Source organism: Parambassis ranga, chromosome 18 (genome assembly GCF_900634625.1).
Source record: "Parambassis ranga chromosome 18, fParRan2.1, whole genome shotgun sequence".
In the NCBI taxonomy this organism is placed as follows: domain Eukaryota; kingdom Metazoa; phylum Chordata; class Actinopteri; family Ambassidae; genus Parambassis; species Parambassis ranga.
Window position 1 is genome coordinate 5,348,683 of NC_041038.1, and position 22,799 is coordinate 5,371,481.

General features: G+C 39.6%; 1 protein-coding gene and 1 non-coding gene across 2 annotated transcripts; one reads left to right on the plus strand and one right to left on the minus strand.

The window, feature by feature from the left end:
- Positions 1 to 1,362: 1,362 nt before the first annotated feature.
- On the plus strand, positions 1,363 to 22,186 carry m1ap (meiosis 1 associated protein). Its single transcript, XM_028429771.1, has 11 exons — positions 1,363 to 1,620; positions 1,793 to 1,990; positions 4,983 to 5,154; positions 18,307 to 18,462; positions 18,588 to 18,747; positions 19,751 to 19,892; positions 20,024 to 20,084; positions 20,183 to 20,325; positions 20,401 to 20,516; positions 20,614 to 20,695; positions 21,962 to 22,186. Exons 1-11 carry the CDS (start codon positions 1,363 to 1,365, stop codon positions 22,184 to 22,186), a joined length of 1,713 nt encoding a protein of 570 aa, XP_028285572.1.
- On the minus strand, positions 9,346 to 9,417 carry trnaa-cgc (transfer RNA alanine (anticodon CGC)). Its single transcript has one exon. It is a non-coding gene; the product is annotated as a tRNA-Ala (tRNA).
- Positions 22,187 to 22,799: the final 613 nt, after the last annotated feature.

A 22,799-nucleotide genomic window follows, 5' to 3' on the forward strand; every position in this document is an offset into this window, starting at 1 on the left:
TTATCATTATCATCATTAGTTTGTTGATATAAGAGTTTGGATTATCACATATCACACACAAGTAGTGTAATGGTTCAATATATTGTTTCTGACATGCATTTATACCAACAGGGAGAAATTCACCTGAACAGACACCAACTCAAATCAGGTGTGTGAAATGAAGATATTCTGTAAAATGTGGTTGGTGTGAGTCTGATGACATTTTGTCTTTGCACAGTCTAAGAAATGATGCAATATCGAGGTATGGAGGTGAAAGATGTTTGATGTGATGGTGTAAGGGACTGAATTTTGCACAGAACATAAAAACAGTCAAGGGCATGAGATCAAACGCCACTTAAAATTACACCATATGCTATTTATATTGGGTCTTACTGGAAATATAGCCCCGTCCTGTGAAAATCACAATAGAGCAGAGTCTCAGACAGTGGATTTATAGTCGGTTGATTAAAGTGTGTTCAGACCTCAGCCTTTGAGTGGGACTGATTATCTGCTTGTGGCTTTTTCCTTGATAACTGCGGCCAGAGCTTTCAAGTACTTGTTTTGCCATGTCTGCCCCTGATTTTTTCAGATAAGGTATAGTGCTGTTTGTGCCTTGGTTGTTACTTACCGTACTTGTGGGTATCAGCAGAGGTTCATTGTGATAACACAGCCGAAAGCAGAAAATTTGTGAACAAAATTTTCTTTTACAGTAAATGCAATACCAGAAATTTTTAAAGCAGATTTTGCTTGTGTCTATTTGATGGTTACGTGTAGAGCTAGAGGTGAGGTGTATAGTCAAACATGATCCAAGTGAAGTAAGAACCTGAAAATGATCAAATCATCATGATCATCATGACTCTACCTGTGTAGAATAAGATTTAACATAAATTTGTTGTTGATTTACAATTAATTGATCAACTTGTGCTTACGCTCAACACACAATACAGTCATTGTTCTTTGGTTCTACTAAAAACTAAAGCAATGTGGGGGAAACACTGATCTTGTCTGACACTGATGTCGATAAGTAAGGGATTTCCCTTCTCTTACGATCATTCATGTGATAATTTCAGATGGAGTGATTGACCAAAGTGTGGGGATTTCCCCCTCTTAACTTTGGACCACATCCTCTGTGATGCGTGGGTGCACACAGATGGACCTTTTTCCATTTGATGATGATGAAGCTGTAAAAGTGAAATGACTTTTCTTTCATGAAAAGAATGTGTTACCAGTGTTCTTTCACTGAGATATAAATAATACAGAAAGAGAAAAGTCTTCATCCCCACCTCATTATCCCAAAGTGAAGGGCATCCCTTTGTAGAATGAACTTATCACGGGCCAATATTTTGTCCTCACGATTGCTGTGATTATTGTTTACAGGTGTCCATGGACAACAGAAAAAGGCCAAGTGGTTCCTCCAACTCTGGGAGTTTGGCTTTTTGGTCTTCTTTATTTCCACAGCAACCAGCCAGGGCATTGATTGTAGAGGCACTGCCACCGTGTTGGGCAGAGACCAGTACAGTGCTTTGTGATGCTCTAGACAACTTCCTGTCCCTGGTCTGCAGTCTGGATGGACCATGTAGGATACCCCTGCTCAGCCTGTATGCCATCAGCCGGCAGCAGGAATGTCTGCTGCCATTTGTGGTAAGATAGAAAAAGGTGAAATGATTGTGAAGGCGGAGAAAAACACATTATCTCTGTTATTATTGCGTTCTATTTTACCTTCTACATCAATTCTTTTCTCATTGCTGTATTTTGTCACCCATATTATCTCTTATTTTTATATCTTCTCTCTTCCTGTCATTTCTGTTTTTAGGCAGTTCGTGGTAACTTGGCCAGGCTGCATTCTTGTGTTGAGGAGCTGAGGTCTATTACAGGTGAAGGCTGTATCAGGGGGACAGCCAGAGCAAGTGATCTGCTACGACAGGCAGTTCTAGACAGTCTGCAGCAGTTCAAGCAGTACGTCAGACATACCAGCGCAGGCACCCAGGCCAGCAACAACATATCTGTGGAGGTGAGCTTAGATAGGTTTTTATATCCAAAGCAATTTCTTTTTAAAATAATACATTGTGAAAAATGAATGGTATTAGCTGGATAGTTGGTTAGCTGCCCTTGCACTGCCTCTTTGCATGTATAAAATATCAATGTCTTCCATAAAGTAGGTGTGTTTCATTCATTTGGGATTTTCTTTTAGGCATGTATTGCTACATTAGGCTTGCAGCTGTTGGCAAGAGAATAACAGAAAATGTGCCATTCAGATATTGACACAGGAGGTCAAAATGCAGAGGATTAAACCCAGTACTTCACACATGTGAAGCATGTGCTCTCCCACTGGTCTCCATCCTATTTTTTCGCTACAGTGATCTTCTGACCTTCACCACTTTATGTGATCTAGAGTCAATTTCAGAGTTCATATCTTGGTGCCATGAGATTTCAAGATGCAGGGGATTAAACCCAGGACTTCAGCATACCACTGAGCTATAGCCCCATGTAACTGTTTAAGGGCATCTTAATAAAGTCGACTGCACATTTCACTTCCAGAAAACATCCAGAACTATTAAAAACTGATCATAAAAATCACACCTTAAAAGGTGTTAAAACTTGGTGTCAATAGAAAAAGGTGCAAACAAATTTGACCATTTTAATGAAGGCGTGATTTGTATTACCATAAAGTGACAAAGAATCCATGAGCGAGGACGTAAACTTGTAACATTAAATATTCCCACTATTTCAAGCTGTATTCTTATTCATTCTGAGCTTTTTTGTAGCAAAATGACCTGTATGAATTTGGCATTAGATAACGATAGTATGTAGTAGCAACTTTTAATTTGAATTTTTCTTTTTTTCCCTTCTAGAACCCATTTTAAAGGATCATTTCCTCAGCTGCTGACCAGCTCAGACTGAAAAGATTCCCTTTGATATTCAAGCTTTGTACTTCATGATAATGTAGAAAAGAGGTTCCTCTTTTACCTGTTAAATGAGCCCTCTTAAGGTCCAATTCAGTTTAAATTAGCAGCTGCAAAAACACATTGAATTTGGAATCTCATTAGCATGTTTTTAAACCATCTGTCAATGGGTCCATTTTAGTGCCTAAGAACTCCTCACGTCTCATATGGGCAGTCCACTTAGAGCCAGCTCATACCCATTTCAAAAACAGCAAAAGGACTCTATTTATCTGCTACTGAACCATTGCCTAGAAATAGTTGTAAAATTGACATTAGAGAAACTTCTTAGTCCTGCACTGCTAGAAGATCTAGTCATCTGTCACAAAGAGTGAAAGTGTGGAAAATATTTAACCCAATTTCATTTAAGGAAAATGTATATCTATGCAAATCTTTTACTTTCTATCTAACTCACTTAATTTAAAACCGGCATCCTAGAACATTGCTTTGTATTTTTGTTGTATAATTCAGAGCCAGCTGTAGGCTCTTTACTCTGCACAGTTGTGAGCTCAGAACCTGATACAGAAATGCATTTTTTGATATCAACAAATGATGTCAGTTTAGGTTAAAAAAAGAATTATCTGACATTTCTGAAAGTACCTGTTCAAATTAAATATTGCACTGATGCCAGCTGAAAACTGAGCCAATCACCACTATAACCTTCTTTTTAAATCTGAACAGCATGTCCTTTGAACCCTGTGCTGTGAGTTGTTGATGAGGATTTCTCAAATCCAGCCAGCTTTTTTTTGGAGGCTGTAGACAGATGATTACACTAAGACCCACTGTTTCTGACAGCAGCAGATATGAATAGCACTATTAGGAGACAGAGAGACACTAAGCAGAGACGTGGCCCTGTGCATGCTTGTGAGTGCGTTGCTGATACACTAATAGAATACAACCTTCCATATACACGGCTCTAGCCTTCATGTGTTTTTTGTCTTGTTGATGTGCATCAGGCAGCACAATCCACTTTTGGCTAAACAGCCGGAAGAAGACACCAGAACACATCAATAATCTTATTACCATTATTTACTGTACTGTTAATGTGCTCTAGCAGGATGCTCAACATCAGCCTAAAATTAGCTTATCATTTTCCCCCCATTAGGCATGTAAATGGTACAGAAAGCTAATTTCATGTCTTCTCATTAGCAGATATGAGTACTTATTTTAGGATATTGTCCAGAGGCCCGCAAAAATCTTAGTTTTTAAAAAGTAGCATATGTTTTGCAGTGTATTGTGCATTTATAAATTATATCTCAGTTCTAGAAATCACTAAGACTTAAGATAATAATGGAAAAGTATGTCATTTTAAAAGTTAAAGCTATTTTGTCCACATGACTGTGATGTCTGTGAGGTAGGGCTGGGTCATAATAAGAGATTAAAGGAATGTGTGTGAAATGCCTGCGGAGGTAAAGACACATAGCTTGTCCCTTTTTTGTTGGGGGCAGGAATTGGTTTGACTTTGACACTGACATCATGCCTTCAATTAAGTCACTGTAACGTCTTGTCCTTTTATATATAAGGATTGCTTTCTTGTGGTGATGTTGTGTTTCATTCCCCTGAAGATGTAATCTGTCATAAAGAACAATTCGATGTGAAATGTTTCTGAAAAATTATGGAGAGGAACATTGATGTGGCTTATTAATAAGAGGAAAAATCCATCTTTGATGTGGTTGTGGAAAAGCAACATAGTTGGTTTCACTTTGAAAGGAAACAGGCCGACATTGCTGTTGTTACACAACAGTGCAGTGATGTTATTATCTGCAGAATGACTTGTCATTAAAACACAACTTCTGGCCAAAATGATGGTATGAATATTCAGAGCTTTCAGAGGATGATTTTCAGGTTATTTATAGTCTGATGAGCTCTTGTTTTGAGGTCAGTTACCCTTGGATCGTCAGTTAAATTCCAGAGGTCAAATTTTAACAAGAATTTTAAAGTAGGGAGGACAGTAAACTGGGGGAAATTTACAGAGGCTCCAACCCCTAACCTTTATTTAATTCATTTATCCTGCAGGTCATCTTGTGCTTATGTATTTTTATTGCCCTCCTTGTTTATTTATAGGTTACTGTGTTGACCAGCCAACCAGGTCGCAGCATTGTTCGTCAGTTGGAGATGGGGCTCAAAGATGCTGACCTGTTCTCACTGAAACGCCTCCTGGTAGTGCAAATCCATAGCACGGGAAACTGGGGTGAGGACACTTCATCACCTGAAGCTACACACGCTGAGACTGAAGGTAAAAGACACAATCAAGTGCATGTAAAGTTGCACAATGATTAGAGCACATGCAGTACCACACACTGTGTTAGAAGCACATATAACTCTATTTGAACCAACACACAGAGAGCATTGACAAACAACATCGAGGTCTGCTATCTATTTCCTGAACAGACTTTACTCCCCCGCTCTTTCCACACACTTTTCCCTTGTGCTTTCTTAATCATCTCCTGCTGAGCTATGTCTTGTTGGCCCATTTCTAACACTGTATTTTTACTGTTTTGTGCACTCAACACATGTCACAATTTATAGAACCTCTCAGAGAGCCTTATTTTATAATTATGTCATGTTTGTGTAAATACATGTTTGTGTAAAGTTGAAGCGTTGTAGTCTGAGTAAGTAAAGTGCAATGAGGACTGGATGGAAATAGATGAGGCAGAAAAAAACGCAGAAAGTGAAAAACGAAAACAAGAAATTAAAACAAACAAGCAGGAATAAATAATGAGAACAAGTTTAAGAGAGAAGGGTGCCACCACTCTTGTTAAAAATATTTATGGGCTATTTAAACTATTTATTCTATGGTAATAAATAGTTTTCTGTATCTGTGACATGAACTACTGAACTCATGGTAACTAGGTTACTCAGAAGTGTGTATGGTGTTGGAAATATGATTCTGATGAACTTAGCTGACATTCTACTAAAACATTGTGGTTTTGTCCCAGGTCTCCTTGTTAAATGTTGCTCCTCCAGCAGTTGATGCATGTTTGGCATGGTCTATCAAAACAGAGCTGTGTAGTCCTAGTAAAATCGAAGGGGCCAGTGGAGCTGAGTGTATGTATCTTGAGGAAAAATTTCCTGGAAGCCTCCCTGTTCCGGTGCCTCAAGTAGAAATTCCTTGTATTTATTTTATGTACCACATGAGATATGCTTTTTAGTCTATTTAGTACATATAAAGAAGTGATTCCATTCAGCAGAGAATTGTTTGGAATGGAGCCTTTGCAGCATGGTGTTGTAGTTGCAACAGTTTAAAGAATGACTTTGATGGGGGCTACACCCTTTTAGCTGCTGGGAATAGATCACTGTGTTCCTCCACATTGTTGTTTTCTCAGTTTTGAAAGATGAAATCACCTAAGCTTTTTGATATTATGGCATATACCCTTGTAATTATATCAACACCAGTGGTACTACTAGACCACTGATGTCTTTCATGTAGCTGTTTTATTAGAAAATATTCCCTGTGCAGTGGTAAAAGCATGATTGCTGCTAATTTCATATCTCCACACATAGTGTTAATGGTTCAACTACTGTTTAGATTGAAGCAAATATAGACCTCATGTGTTGGCTACTGAGTAACAGTATTGTCTGGAAAGTCATCAACAACGTTTTTTTCCTATTGGCCCAAAAACAGTGACAGTTAGGAATCGGCTTAACTTTATTATTCAAATAATAGGAATACCGAGTTAATACTGAGTGAATTGGGCTGTACATTAACTTTTCCAGAAAACAAACTCTGTCACTAGTATAAAATGAATATTTGCAAGCCAGAAGTATATAGCTTCTGCTTCAGCAAGCAGTCAAAACAAGGTTGTTACTGGTTGCCCCATGGGAGCTTCTGTGTTATGCAGTGTTGACTTTGTGTGTTTAATCTCTGTTGACCTTCTTCAGCTTATTCTGTTGATGCAATTAATTAATTAAACATGTTTGGACCTCAATGACAAGAGGAGAATGAAAAAGGATTGATGGAATAGAGGCACAAACTAAGGAAGCATAGGAGAATACTTTAACCAAACTAAGGCCCCGTCCACACGGAGACAAAGTCGTCCACACAAAACCACCGATATTGCAGTAGTATATATATCCCAGGCCTGTGAGTGCACCTGTAACGCCATCACAGAACATTTCAAAAGCAGAAAAGAAGATATGGGGCAATCACACAAAACTTGTGCAATGTAAACAGAATAACACTAAAAACGTTACAGTTATTGTCCACCTTCTGCTCGCTGTGTTAGTAGAGGAGCAGAAGATTATGCTGTTAAAGCAAAAACAAGTTCATTCGTTTGTTGTTGTCGGGGTGTGTGCATGTGGGTTAAGGGGGAGGTGGAGCTGTGGCGTCATCGTTTCAAAAAAGTCGTCCTCACACAGAAACATGGAAACACCGTTTCCATCCGTTTTCGCACCCCTGAAGCTCCGGCTCCATGTGGATGGGGCCTAAGTGTGTAAGAGAGCATGAGAGGTAAAAGGAGAAATACAATCAAAGTCTGACAGGAAAGAATTGAAAAAAGAAATGATTAGACAGATAGGAAGGAGGACAACACAGGAACTGTGACAGACAGGTGTTGATAGTGGTATCAGTAGGTAAGCAGATGCCCTCTGGCCTTTTGTCTAATCGGAGCCAAGAACATGGAGTGACATTGCCTGAGGCTGACTGTAGAGTTGGCATGAACCCAAATAGCTTCTTGATTGCAAGCCAAAACTGCATTTTGTGTGTGAGTGTGTGTCTCATGCTTCACACTCAGAGAAATATTTCACCTACTAACAGAAAGACTTTTCCATCTCCAGTAAGAACCAGATAGTAGTGTACAATAGATGAATCAGATCCACTATAAATTTTGCATGCCGTGGGACATTCCTGCCAGTCTCAGCAGTTCAATACTTTCCTCCCTGCAGACTAAAGAAATATGAACTCTTCTCTAGCTCTCTAAGTCCCTCCGTCTGTGAATTCATTACAAGTGCATGCGAATGTTTTGTGCACCGGATCAATCAATAGTTTCCATTCAAGCTTTAGCATTTGTGGTTATTTTATGATCACACATCACATGCGAGTCTTGGTTTGCATTCTAAGAAAGAAGAAAACACAAAGAAACACACACATAGGCACATGCAGGGATGGATTATTATCATTATGAACACCTGTATTTTTGTTCCCTGAGCTTTATCCCAATTTCTGAGCCGTTTAAAAACACAAGAGATTTATTGTCTATACTTACTGTTCCTAAATTAAATTAAATCTTTTCTTTTTTTATCAACAAATAAAAAACTAAAAATGTTTGTAGATTATGGTGGATTAATTGATATCCAACATAGCCTTTATATTTTATCGGTGCATTTTTACATTTAAATGCTTTTTCAATTGGTCCCTGCATGTAAAGTAGACCTGTAAAATGGAGATGCTGGGGATTAAACCCACAACCTCATACATACAAAGCATGCACTCTACATAGACATAGACAACTTACTTCCACACAATTTGTACTTTAGTAGACTGGACAGCTTTACATATCTGATGGATCTTTACGTGAGAGGCTGGCACTGGAAGCCTGATAAAGCATATGTTTTATCACATGCTTTTGAACCAAGCGGCAACCTTCGGGGCTCAAAGTGGAAGCCCATGCGGAAGTGTCAAAACTTGTAATTCACGCTGCAACAGCTGGGGGTTGGCTCCAAAAGCGAGTAATTTCCCATAGACTCCCATGTTAAAATGGCCGATTTCACAGCAGAAAAGAACATGTTTACAGCCTGGTACAAAAAATCGCTGTGGTCTCAGATGATAGGTTCTCTTCTAGTGTCAATTGTAGGGGGGGTGAATTTTTTTACAACTCGCTCGTTTCAATTGTATTCGGACTTAAAATTACGCCTAATTATGGGCGTTGCCGCTTGAGTGACAGACAGTTGACGTATCACAGCGTGAGTTTCCTGCTTCCACGATCGCCCGCCCCCCTAAACCCCGCTCGTGCTCCCCCTCTTTGTCCATATTCGGAGTTTTAGTTGACGTGACGCTGCCAACATGGCGGCGGTCATCAACGTCCCGGAACCTCCCACCGAGCCTCAAAACGGCTCTTCAGAAACAAACGGGTGACGTCACGGAGGCTCTGTCCATAGTTTTTACTGTCAATGTTTTGAACTCCTCTGATGAAAATGACACATTTTTCAAAATGTCGTCATTTGGTATTTTTGGAACTGATCATCAGTGTTTTCTGGAAAGTGAGCTTTAACACTGTTTAAATCTTTCTTTTTTTTCATTTCTGATGCCTGCATTAGATATTTAGATTAGAGAATAGACTATTAAAGGGAGATTAAAGCATTATATAAGCTGTTGTGTTTTCATTGGGACCTTTATAACATTCATGATGCCCGACAAGGCTGTGAATATAAGTATGTAATTTCTAAGAAGTTATTACTTTTTTCATTATAGGCAAAGAAATGTTAAAGTTGGAGATGCTGGGGATTGAACCCAGGACCTTGTACATGCGAAGCACACGCTCTACCACTGAGCTACATCCCCTTCGTTTTTGCTTCACGACCAAACATGAATAGCAGTGAAAACTATAAAAATATTTAATATGGCTTGAAATGTTGGTTTTTACTGAGCGTTCATACAGTGATACCCTTTTCTATAGGCCTGATGTGTCTTGCATACTTGTCTGTATGTTCTACGTCAAACACTTCCAAGCTAGCACCAATTACAATTGCTTCCAAATAACAGAGAAATGAGATGCTGAAAAAGTTTTAGTGCCGCAGGATCTATTATGTGCATTCATACTCCATATTATTTGTATGCAAACCAATGCACTTGTGTATGTGTGTTTTTAACTCTCTTAGTCAGGACTGTGCTTCATGATAACGTGCAGTATTATAAAAATCCATCTGACGTATGCTTTTCAAGCCGTCCTGTAAATCCTTTTCAAATAGCTGACAAAATGTCTTTACTCATCATCATATTGTGACAAATACTCATTCAAACAGGCTTTTTCACATCACCTCTCAGCTTTGTCGAGGAATTTATTCTATTCAACTTCCAAGATGGCAAATGCTTCTTAAAATGACAAAACAGCTGGTTCACCCACATATATTTAGCACCTAAATCCAGGTTTTAAATGCCTTTTTCTATTTACCCATCCTCCTCAGTGGCTTTCATAGCTTGTGGAGGTTGTCATTGATCTATCCTTCATATATCCACCCATCAGTCTCACATCAATAACCAGCTTTATTGCTTCTTTAGCTTGGAGGTAAACATCGCTTTGCTCGCACACCCAGGCCCCATCTGAGAGTATGTTGTTTTGAGAGGTTCACGGGTATACTCCTATCAGCATGGGAACTTTTACACATTACCACAAAATAAAATAATGCTTTTGACTTTTGAGATTATAGGATAGGATTGATCCCAAGACCTCATGCATGCAAAGCATACACTCTACCACTGAGCTACATCCCCTTTATTTTTTTTCTTCTGGATAGGATGACTTTGATTTATAATAATAACCAGAATGACTTCATAAAGCAACATTTCAGATAAAAGAGTTAATTCTGTCCCAGTAGAGTAGAAGGTAGAGGCAATCTAAAACCCGACTCATATCTGGAATAAATAGCTCTTTCAAACTGACACCCCATCAGCAGTTCTGGCATCCATCTCTCAATAGAAAAGGATTAAAGACCATTATATCTCCTCTAATCCCTTCTCTTCCCTTTCCATCTCTCACTCTGTTCCTTTTCTTCATTTTCTCACTCACCTCAAACCACAGCTCTGGATTTTTGTTTTCTTTAGCTGTCTGTCTGTCCACTTAGTACAAGAGATAAGTAGCTTATACAAAGGACAGAGAAGACAGTTGTTGCAAAAAGGACTGAAAGAATTTTAAATGTGTTTTGTTTATATCTGATTATGTAATTTGTGTAACTGTTTGCTTGCTGGTCTCTTGTTAAATATGTCCTTAAACAACTGAAATGTGCTGTCCCTCTCTGCACCTCCACTCCTTTGCGTGTACTGATATATTTGTTATATATCAGTATATATAAGTGTGTGGTCTATCCCAGTGTAATTTTCACCATATAATTTTCACTTTTCTTTTAATCATATCCCTCTTCACAGGAGCTGCCTTGCTCCATTAAAGCGTAACAGAAAAATGACAGGAGTTCTTCCTCTTTCCCTAACTCTTCTGCTACTATGCCTACTCATCCTCCTTCACCTCCCTATTACTCTTTTCATATGTCTCTTTTTATGAGAAAGAAGACATTTTCTTCTTGGTTTTGTTTCTCTTTCTTCCTTAATACTTGCATACTTGTATAAAATACCCCATTTCCTCTTTCCTTTTATCTCCCACTTGCTTTATCTTTCTTGTATAACCATAGATTTATGATGTATTAACCTAGATTTATTGTACTCCTCTGCCTTAATCAGTATGTGATTTTAGAAAAAGTGTGTTTGCTTAGATTAAAACTAAACTCCACTCAGCAAAATTCTTTTTTATAGCAATCTGTAACTCTGAAACATAGTCTACAAGGCACTTTGTATTAGACTTTGCCTTTTTTTACAGCATGCTGGTACACATTACCAAAACCCAAAACAGGTTATGTTTAAGAAATCAGTAGATTAATATTGAAAAATGTCAAACTCTTTATGTCTATACAATATAGGCAGTGAGGAGGGCTTGTTCTCAGCCTCTACTTTTATTCTACACATAGACGCATTGCCAAGATAGTGGGTGTTCTACATTGTGTGATCATATTAAGTGTTACACTGCCTGGAGTATGTACTTTATGCCTTTTTATATCTGTGACTGCCATGTTGAAACAGTAATGTTCTTTTTGTTTAGAAGTGTTTTCTTCTCCTTATTTGCCTCCTTCAGAACACTTAAGCCATTTCCACACCCCACACAGTTGCACTTGGATCAGCACACATCCCAGAAATCCAGTCTCAAGAATAATGACTGTGAAAATTTTTGTCCCTTGAGAAGCGGATTCTAATCCACTGGCCCATATCCAAGAATCATAAAAGGGGAAGCCAAGTCTTTGTCCTGAGGGCTCACAATGAGCTATATTCCTTGTATTACATTAAAATAATAATGAAGAACTCCGTCAATCCCCAGAGGAAACCTCGTTGTACTTTTCTCAGTTGATTTCTTCTCTTTTGGGAGTTATGTGAGCAGTGAAGTATCCAAATAAAGGAACTCTGACTGATTTTTAGAGATGTCAAAGAGCCAGGCCTGGCGTTCTGTCCCCAGTCTTTCTACAGTCCTATTTCCTGTACAAAAATGAATGTCATAAGTTTATCTGACGTTCATGCCTGTGAAATTATTACTTCCTTGTTTTGAAAACAGGACACCCTTGTGACTGGTGGGGTGTGGTGGTGGGGTTTTTTATTACTTTCCACCTTGGTTTCTTACTTCATTATATACATCACCATGCTGCTGCCTTTAATTGATTGTTGTGGTATTGTTTTTCAGCTTCTGACATCAGAGTTTAGTGCACAATTATCTGTTTTTTGTTGCTGTCATGATACAGCACCTCAAAAAGGAACCACTGCCAACTTGTGTGTCAACTCTGAATCCTACAGAATTCTGATCTGCTCAGTACTTGATGGGTCTACAGAAAACAGCTAACAACTGCCAGCGGTGTGAACTCAATTCCTGTGGGATGTTATGAAAAACAACATCCCTACATTTTTGAGTAATTTGTAGCAGAGCAGAAAACAAATTTCCACTTAGGCTTTTTCTTTTCTCAGCTTCTATTGCAACCACACACCTGCAGTCTTTCAACCCAGTATCATTTTGAGCCTCTGTTTCTTTCTGTCTCATTCAGGGTATTTTTCCATCACAGTCAGCTCATTTAGTTTAATGTGCGGTGGATAGAAGTGCACAGAGGTGTTCAAAAGGAAACCCCACCCAGACCTCCTGCCTACATGTAACTGAAGCTACTGCAAAACACTCACTGAGAGAAACCACACAAGGAGGAGGAGGATTCTGTCATTGTATGAATTATTTGTTCCGTGAACATCAGGCACACACACACACAAAACACCAAGGTCAGGCTCTTCACACCTCCGAATTAGCAGAGCAGCTGGTGGTCATACAGATGGAGACTGGCATCACTGTTCACACTAGGATATGGAACCTATTAGCACCACACCGACTCTGGCTGTTTCCTCTGCATTATGCACACATTAAACACATGGTTGTCTTTATCAAGCCCCTCTCAATGTCATACTTGTTTTCATATTGACACATACATACTGTAATTTTGTCAAAAGACTTTATAAAATATACAGCAGTGCCAGATAGACATTCATGACAGGATATAAAGGGTGGGGCTTGTTGTTGATTCTTGTAGTTGTGGTTTGCAGGGTTAGGGTTTCAAATGTATTATGGGAGCCAAATGAAGCAGTTTCATTTATTCCTCTTTGGCTCTTTCTTGCACGGATGGTTTGTAAGGAAGAGGCAGAAGAGTGAGCAAAACTAAAACTAGTAAAGGGTTCCTCTGTGGGGTTTACTGCTTTTAAACATCCAGAGAGTTTCTCCTTTCTGCTTTCTGCCTACCTGCATCTGTCTGCTTCTGTCTTGCTCTGTCAATCCTCCTCCTCTGCCCTTGGTACCGTCAGGATTGGTAGCTACATAGATACATAGGTGCTTATGTGCTTATCTCCACAAAGCAGTTTTAAATCAGTTGCCTCAGTCTTTAATTTTCATATACCTAAGGTTAGGTCATGTCTTCATAAACAGCAACATTAGCTCAAACCCCTTGAAGTTGTAACTAAAGAACATCAGTTAATCTTCCTTGTGGTGCCTGCCTTCCAAAACCCACTCTCTAAAGCTCTTTTCTTCTTGTCATCACATCTAACGACACATTCCCCTTCCCCCTCTCATACTTGCTGATGTTTCTTGCAAATGTAAAATATATCGTTTGATTCAGTATTTTATTTCATATCCTGTTTTTGACATTCGCTTTGTTTGTCTGATCACCTGTTGGTAAACATCATCGGCTCATAAGCCTGTCTTTGTCTCAATCTACATCTACACATTGGCTTTCAAACCATTTCCTCCATTTTTTGAGGTTGTTATTGGCTATCACTTCTGCAATCTCCTTGTCTGCTCTCATCCCCTCTCTTCACCCTCTTTTATGAGTGCGCTCTGGCACTCATCATCTTTCCTGCTGTTACATGCGGCCTATGCATTCATAGTTCTTTTTGTTTGAGGACAGAACTGTGTGGGAGTCACTGTGAGCTTGTTCTCTACCTTTTAGAGCTATATAGATGTTTTATTCAACATGACATTTTAGTTCGGTTTAGTTTGATTTTTTTTTTGTTAAAGAAACATATACTTGTTAGGCCATGAGCACCAAATGTAGTGCAAAGGCTCATTTTAAACCCAGGGAATTATTCCCTTTGCGCCTCTGTAGCCTTCTCTTGCCCGCCTCCATGAAATGCAGTCTGCAGATGGCTTCTTATCCTCTATCCTCTCGTATTTTTCAAGTGCTTCAGAGATGATATTCAGCTGCCATCCTTTCAGAGGCTCTATGTCCTTCTTTTCCATCTTCTATTTCCAGATTCTGCTTGAAACCAGGCAGTTGGATCTTTTTTTTATCACTTTACTTCACTCCATCTGTTTGCCATGTTTCAATCTAGCATGATGGGTTTGGAAAACAAGACCAAAGTTACAGTCCTCTTTAAGAACTAATAACTCATATGTATAGGTTGATATGGCTTTTTATATGTGAATCTAGTTTATTGAAGTCAGATGCTAACAAATCTCCAACAGAACCTGTGGCTCTCGTTGGTATTTTATATTATTATAGGTGAAAGCATTTAACATACCTAATAAACTTGTACACAAATTGTCCTATCATTGAACTGTCACTGAGGATAAAACCAGAAGGCCTGGTCTTTCCCCCTCGTCCTCTTGTCCTCTTCAAGTGCTTTAATTGTCACTATAACCGCATGGGTTTTCAGAAATGACTGCAAGGCAATTAGGTCACACAGGCACTGGTTTGTTGAGTGCCTGTGTTTCAGCCTATATGATCAATGTCCTATTTGTCACAGTCTCAAACTACATCAATGAGCTATTCATCATTAAGGTTCACACAGACAGACTGACAAGCAAGGACAGAGCGTGTGCTGTCAGTGTCTCTCTGTAAGTGAAATGTGGATGTCAGAGGGAAATTCCACAGACAGACATTCATCAGCGCTTCCTTTATGTTTATGTACACTCTGTGAAGTGTGTGACAGGGTGAGCGCAGTGTTGCTTCACCACCATATTAATTTGACACATTGATGCAAGAGAAGATTTATTTTTATTTTTTACAGAAGCCAAGTTTTAGGGTTTTTGAGATAAAATCTAAAAGAAAGACATTTAGAACACTTAATTTCGAACAATACATCTACTTAAATTGGTTCACGTAACTTAAAAAAAGAAAAGGAAAATTCCACTACTGATGGACTTCTAGCTCATTACCATGATTTTTTTGGAATGGTAAAAGGATCACCAGAAGCTTTTATGAGGATTCCCATCATTATAGAGCACAGTGTCCATTATCTCTGTCTGGAGAGGCTTATCTCTATACGGAGTGAAAACACGGTTGTAGAGAAGAGACTAGCTTCCGCTTCTAGTAAAGCATTAGTGTCATTAATTTTTCCCCCACAAGCTAATGTTACATGTTGGTCGATGTTCATGAGGTTGATGCGCTCTTCCTAATGCACAGAATAATAGAAAGCGTTGCTGGGCGTGGGCTGGAGAGAGTGGAGGTTCAAAAGAAAAGCTCAGAGAAGAAAACAAGAAAGCAACTAATATAGTTATCCTCCACTTAACCAACTTGCAAATGAAAGTAAAAGCCTATCAGGTATCAGCAGAAACAAAGATCTAACAATGTCACAGTAATGTGGCCACTGAGGCAAAATGCCGAAGTGGTGTTGCACATTTTCTTAACTAGAATCATGTATGGGTCATCTTTATGGGATATGGTCAGAGATAATAAGACAGATGGGGACACAAGAGGCCACTAATGTTACAATTTAGTAAAGAGCGCATTAGTATCCATCCTGTACATGTTTCCAGGGATGTGATGAGTCAGCAACAGATACATCAGCTAATGGGGGTCCAAACAAACCAAATGGAAAAACATGATCATTTGAAGTAGAGCCTACAAAGCTACTAGTTGAGGCACTATAAAAGGACAAAAACATTTTGGGTGTGGGTAGCATCCAAAGGATTAGCCGCAGCATGACTGTATTGTTTTTTGTATATACCGGTAATTCACTTTTCAAATTCACATTTGTGTATCCATGATCAAGACTTACATCACTGCTCAGTGGTGCTGGAACCCCTAAACCACTGTGAATATTTAACCTTGTACTTAGTCAGACTGTCCCTTTACCAGTACATACTTGAAGGGCATCCTAATGAGAAGCAGAGTCACATTTAGAGGTCTAGATCAGAGAAACCATTCATGCTGGCTCATAATTAAATTGTGTCTTAATCTCTCTCACAAATAGAATTGAAACAGAGGGAAGATAGTGTGGGGAGGGGAGGAAGATAACGTGTAATTGATTTTTTTTTGCTTGCATACCTGCAGTAAACACATGTTTAATGAACTCAGCAGAGATTGAGAAGAGGAGCGACTGTCGGAGGATTTAGCAGTGTAAACACATTCTTTATGAATGCACATAAGCCTGTTGGAGAGAAACAGGCAGTATTATTTCATCATTACTTCAGTTCCTTGCATTCTCCCTGAACGCACACGTCAGGGTTAACTACTCTCACCTACTCTCTTCAGTCTGTAATGTATTTCTCTAGAAACCAGTTATACACACATGATGAGAAGCAATGGATTGCATTTCCTCCTTACCCCCTTTTCCGTTCCCTCTTTATCTCTCTCACACACATACAAATGCAGGCGCATTACAAACACTTCTGACAGTGTGCTTCATCATCCATCACCGACTGCACCCATCTTATCTTCTGCTGCCCTCTCTCTTGCCTCCTCTTGTTCTTGCTCTTTCTGTAATTTGTACTTGCTTTCCCAGCTTTTCTATGCCCACCAACTTCCATAATTTATGGTCTTTTTTCTAGCTCTTTCTCTCTTACTTAGCCATTCCTACTCCCCAGACAGACATTAGTGGAGGGAATGGCGATCAATATGCTCCAACCTACTTTCCTCCATCTATGTCCATCTCTCAAAGATTTTTCTCTTATCTTCTCCGTTACCATTTCTATAAATGTAAAAACAAGTCCTCTCTCTGATTATAGTTGGGTTAATTTGAAGTTATCCCAGCTGTTTTGTACAGTTCAATTCTTCCTCTTTGAGTCTCCTACAGTGAGATGCTGATCCCACGTATTTACCAAGGTGAAAGTAGAGCATCTTGACTTTACATTATACTTTTTTGACACATAAAAGGAGAACTAGTAAAGCAAAAGTGCCATTAGTACATGCTTTGTAACAATCTTAGTCTTCCAAACTCTTTCTCACTCAGCCTTCATCCTTCTTTCCTTCACCCGGCAGGGATCAGACCACAAACATCCATCAGCAAAAAAGTATGAAACATAATTCTTTCCCGTTAGATGAAGTACTTATTTCTCGATGAAGCACTTCTGCAAACTTTGGCCCAGAACCAAAAATAGCTTCCGTACTGTAGCTGCCTCTGACAGATGAAAGAAGCTATGACATATTTTAGCCTAGGAATTTAAAGTTTCTAATTTATTTCTCCTTAAACTTACTGGCAGAGAGAGTTTTAAATACTTTGTCTATTCTCTGCTCTTATCCAACTTATCCTCCCTTCTGTCAACCTCTCCTCCTTCTGTAACCTCATAGGCTTTCCTGATCCTCTGCTCTCTCTTTAGCCCCATTAGTTATCCTGATGGGTCATTAACTATTAAACAGCAAGTAGAGGGAAGGGAGAGGTTTGTGTCTAGTTTGCAATAATAAACGGATATTGGTGGATGCGAACAGAGAGATGAGGGTGGGGTAGGTCCTCAGGGTCTCCATTCCTGTTTTTTAATGATGAAAATCATTGGGAAAGGAACGGAGAGCAGTGTAAATTTGTTTTGTTCTATGGGATGAGGCCCAGCCACTGAAAAAATCGCAAGGAAAGCCAGTGTCTTAAGACTAGGCTACTGTGTTTTTTGCATCTCCTGTCTTCTTTACAGTCACTTCACATCCAATACACAGCCTCCCCTTCATAAAATCACTGCCAAGTCCTCTCATCCAGGCAGGCTTTAGGGTGCTTCAAGTTGAGCCAGAGTGTCTTGAGTCCCTCAGATGGCAACAAGTTCAAACGTCTTCACTGTCTGCACAAGTCACTGAGACTACAGTCTACTATAGATTGGATTACTTGAATGCTGCTGCCACCTAGAGGCAACAAATAAAAGTTGAGCTTCTCTGCTTGAGCTGTCTTGTTTTTATGTTTCTGCAGACTCTCTGATGCTGGGGGCAGAGGTGGACCTGCAGCAAGTAGAAAACAGTGTGTTCGCCATAGAGATGGTATTGAAAGCATGGCTTCAAGAACAGGGAGGAGACAAAGAGCATCTCCACCTTCTGCTGCCAAGCCCACTGGCAAATCATGATCCAGGTCAGACACACAGCTCAGCTGGTTTGTGCACAGCACACATAATATGATCACAGTGGTAAATTGACATCTGGCTTTCAAAAACTGGTCTTTTACACATATGTTTTCCTCCTATGGTACTTGTACAGTGTGTGTGAAGTGTGACATGCAGGAGCGCCTGATAAGCCCCGCCCTCATCCCCTTGACCCCTAACCTGGGAGTGAAGACTGAGAGCATTCGGGACTTTCTGCCTGTCACTAAGGGCTCAGCCAATCAAAGCCCAACACCACAGAGACTGAGAGCAATCAAGTAAGAGTGGGTTGCAATCTTCTCACTGTGGACTGAGCAACCGCAGGCTATAAAATGAAAGCAATAGGAATCTCTGAATACAACAGAAGTGTTTTCATTCCCATCCTGTCATACCAACCCTTCAAAGACGGATGTACTGTATGTATGCACCACCAGTCACGTGTAATGTTGTTTGCATCCACTAAAACCCCATCTGTCTATGAATGGCTCCTTTCTGAGAGCAGGGAGTAGTGGAACATTTTTTTGATTAATTTTTCCCATCATCAGAGTGAGCTTTGTTCTGCCAATGTCATCTGCTCTGATGTTGGAAATAACAACTACAGTTGAGCCTAAAAACCCCAGTCCAGAAATGTTTTAACTTTATCACAACACATCCTGTAAGAAAATATATCAAGCAAATTAATTCTTTGATTCATATAAGTGACACTGTTTTGAATGCTTTTCAACAGCAACAAAACACCCGTCCGCTTTTCAAAAGATGATGTCACTAAAAAATGTACACACAGACACACACTCAAGATAACCACCTATAAATTCCTCCACTGATGATAGAAAGCAGAAGTTCAAGTGTATCCTGATTTGCATTAGCTAACCTCTCCCCTGATTTGCATAGGAGTTGCAGTAGGAAGTAATGTGTTGTTGTGTGTGTGAGACAGAATGTGTGTGTGTTTTACATACCAGAAAGACTTGAAATTATTGTGCTGTGTGTGTGTGTGTGTGTGTGCTTTACATACTTATGAGTAGGGGCATGTAAATGAAGCTGGAGAACAGGTCACACTGTTAACTAATTCACCTTGGTGGGAATGATGTCATCCTCTTTTCCCTCTGATGTGATGTGTTTGCATACTGACAGTATCCTGGCAAAGTGGATTTTGGCAAGGACAAACATTTCTTTGACAACAATTTTTAGCAATGAAGTCATAAAGGACAGAAAACATTTAATTCCACTGCCCTTCACTCTTGATTTACTGACAAAAGACGTCTGTGTGTATTTGTGATCCAGGGTTCTGCGTGCAGATGGTGTGTGTGAGAGTGTGTTATATGGCCTGCCACTGGTGATCCGCCCGACAACATGCTGGCAGCTGGATTGGGATGAAATCGAGGCCAACCACAACTTGTTTAATGCTGTCTGCCAAACACTCAGGGTGTGTTAATATATTTAGAATTAATCTGTTGGTTTCATCTAAACTGTTCGCCATCTGATTGACGCTCTTGTTTACCCTTCCACTGTGTAAGCAATACAACATATGATAATATATGTTTTCATCTCTCTCAGAGTCGTGACTTCTTCCTGCTGCTACAGGTGGAGCCACCTCAGAAGTCTACTGGAGGCTCAGGTCTGAGTGTGTGCATGTTTGAGAGACACACAGAGAGGATGTAGATGTCCATCTATCGGTCTTGGTGCCTTCACTTATAGTCTGCATCTGTACAACAGGTGTGTATTCTCACTATGTTCTCCAGCCATCCCCATGTCTCTCCCTCCTCCTGAAGCCTGTGGTCTGCAGAGAGTTGCTGCTGCCCTGCTCAATGCCCATGTTAGGTCAGGACCCATCACCTAATGCCATGCAGACAGTACAGGTTAGCTGACCTTCAACAACGGTGTAATTCAAATAGTGCTTGTTTGCCGATTGATGGTGTTTACTGTCTCTCTAGGGATGTCTCACCCAGCTTGATGAGGAGTTTGTGTTAAATCCTTTGTCACTTATCAGTAACCTCTACCAGCACCTCAGGAGCAGAGGACGTCTGTTACAGCCACGATACCCATACAGGTTAACAGCAGCACTGTCACATTGAGGAGGAGGATACATTACAATTTATAGGAATGGAAATGATACCGATGTATTGGAGGTTTTTGCTGTTTTCCAGGCTCCAACCAGCAGCTGCCCACAGAGATCAGCCTCAGACTCTAGAGGGCACTAAAACCACTGCCAGCCAGCAGCCACGACAGGTAATCACACAGCTTTATGACAGTATAAAGGTCACTAGCAGCTGCTCATTTCAATTATTACACAAGTGGAGTTTAACATGAGTCATGAGACACCACACAATATTCTTTCTAATCACAAAGTGGCTTGAGTTTTACAATTTTCAAGTTTCACTTCCTAATTTCCTCACTAGATGGCAGCACTCCATGCATGCAGGCATTGAAATGCTCAAATACACAAACATACAACAACATTATATTATATGTGTAATTTATCAGATAAAAGAATGTAGAGAGTCAGACATTTGACATTTTATAAAAAGTCCCTGGTTAATATTTTATAATGGCTTGTCATTTATAATGTCACCATGTTTTTATTGAAACATCTGATACAAAAGTAGACTGCAGCTGTCATACAAGGATGCATTCAAACTCAAAAGTTGGGTTGAAGTACTGATAGTACTTACATTATCTAAATTAGTGTAATGATTACAATGAAACGGGATAGTGTGAGTCACTCTTGTTTTATCTTATAGATAAAAATAGAACAGAATAAAGATGCCGAAAAGTGCTGTAAAGTGCTGTAGTTTCTGTTTTTTTTTACACCATTCTTATATGAAATTCTTTAAAGTGTAGACCAACTAATTACCCAGCTCATACATTATACTGGGAGACAATTTAAATATAGCTCAAATGGAACATTTGAATACTATCCACTGTGTCAACAAAGATGTCTTAATAAAAATACTAAATACCTGAATTTCACTACCATGAGTAATCACAGTAATTGTTCAGAGTAAACACATTTTTTTTCTGATTCTCATTTAAAACTTTTATAACATTTGATCCCTTCAACAACTGAGACCTTCTTTGATCCGAGAGTGTGTGCATAGCTGTTGGTTGTGACTCATCAGGGTTGATAAGGCTACTGACATGCAAATAGTTCACTTCAGCAGCAAAACACAGAGAAAATGTTAATCCACTCTGCTTTTGTTCTGCTCTGTTCTTTGGCACACTCTTTCTTTACTCACTTCAGTGGAACCTAACCCTGAAGTTTTTTTTTCTTGTCCACCAGTCTCTCTTTTTAGCTTCTCTTATGAATCATGCTTATTTTATTTTTCTATATCAGCAAGCTAATGTTTATTTTAATTGAATTCAAATGTACAACGGGGGAACGGGGATCAATAAGTTTGTTTGTAAACTTTTGTAAAGGATGTAGGCCATATAGATATCAAATACCCTATATGTTTAAATGAGTGCATTTTAAAAAAATACATTATATGTGTTCAGTTGCAGAACCAGGGTCGCCAACTGGGAACCAATGGTAAGGTCAGGGCCACTGTGGCTCCCCTGCCCCCTTCCTCCGCCTCCACTTCCTCCTCCATGGGGCCTCCTCCTGCTAAAGCTTCTCGACCACCTCTGAGCTTCCTCGGCAGCAGCATTGGTAGGCGTCAGGCCCCAGCCACTACTCAGCATGATGATGATGATGACGATGATAACGAAATAATACAGTAAGAACACTGGCTCTAAGTGGACGAAATGTGGGCAGAAAGAGCAACATAGTCAGACAGAGAATGAGAGTGCATCCTGAAATTCTGACCTTTCACTTCAGTAAGGTTTCCAGTAAATAACAGTAATGTTTGGTCAGCACACACCAGTCTAATTGGTCTCCATTGTAAAGTCTGCTCATAAAGCCTTTAAGGACTTTCCATAGAGCACACACTAACAGACACCGTGACCACCGTTATTCTCGACACTTCTATTCATCTCTTCTTATTCTCACCACACACACAGTATTAGCTAGATCTGAATTTAACAAGCCTCTGTCTGTGTGTGTGTGACCATGTATTGTATGTGTGTCAGAGAAAGGAGAGTTTCAAGTCACTGCCATCTGTAGATTGCTGAGGCAGCAAAAGTTCAGAATCGTAGGCCATAAAACAATGAAAAAGCTTTAGGAGAGATGAAGAGAGGAGAAAAAAAGGGAAACAGCAGGACAATGAGCCTCAAACACTCGAAACTGGAGGGAAGTAATGAGAAGAATAAAAAAAGAACAAAGGGTGTGCGGTGTGGGAGATCAGAGGAAGATTACAAAGCTGATGGATGTATAAAAAGCACAACACACACACTT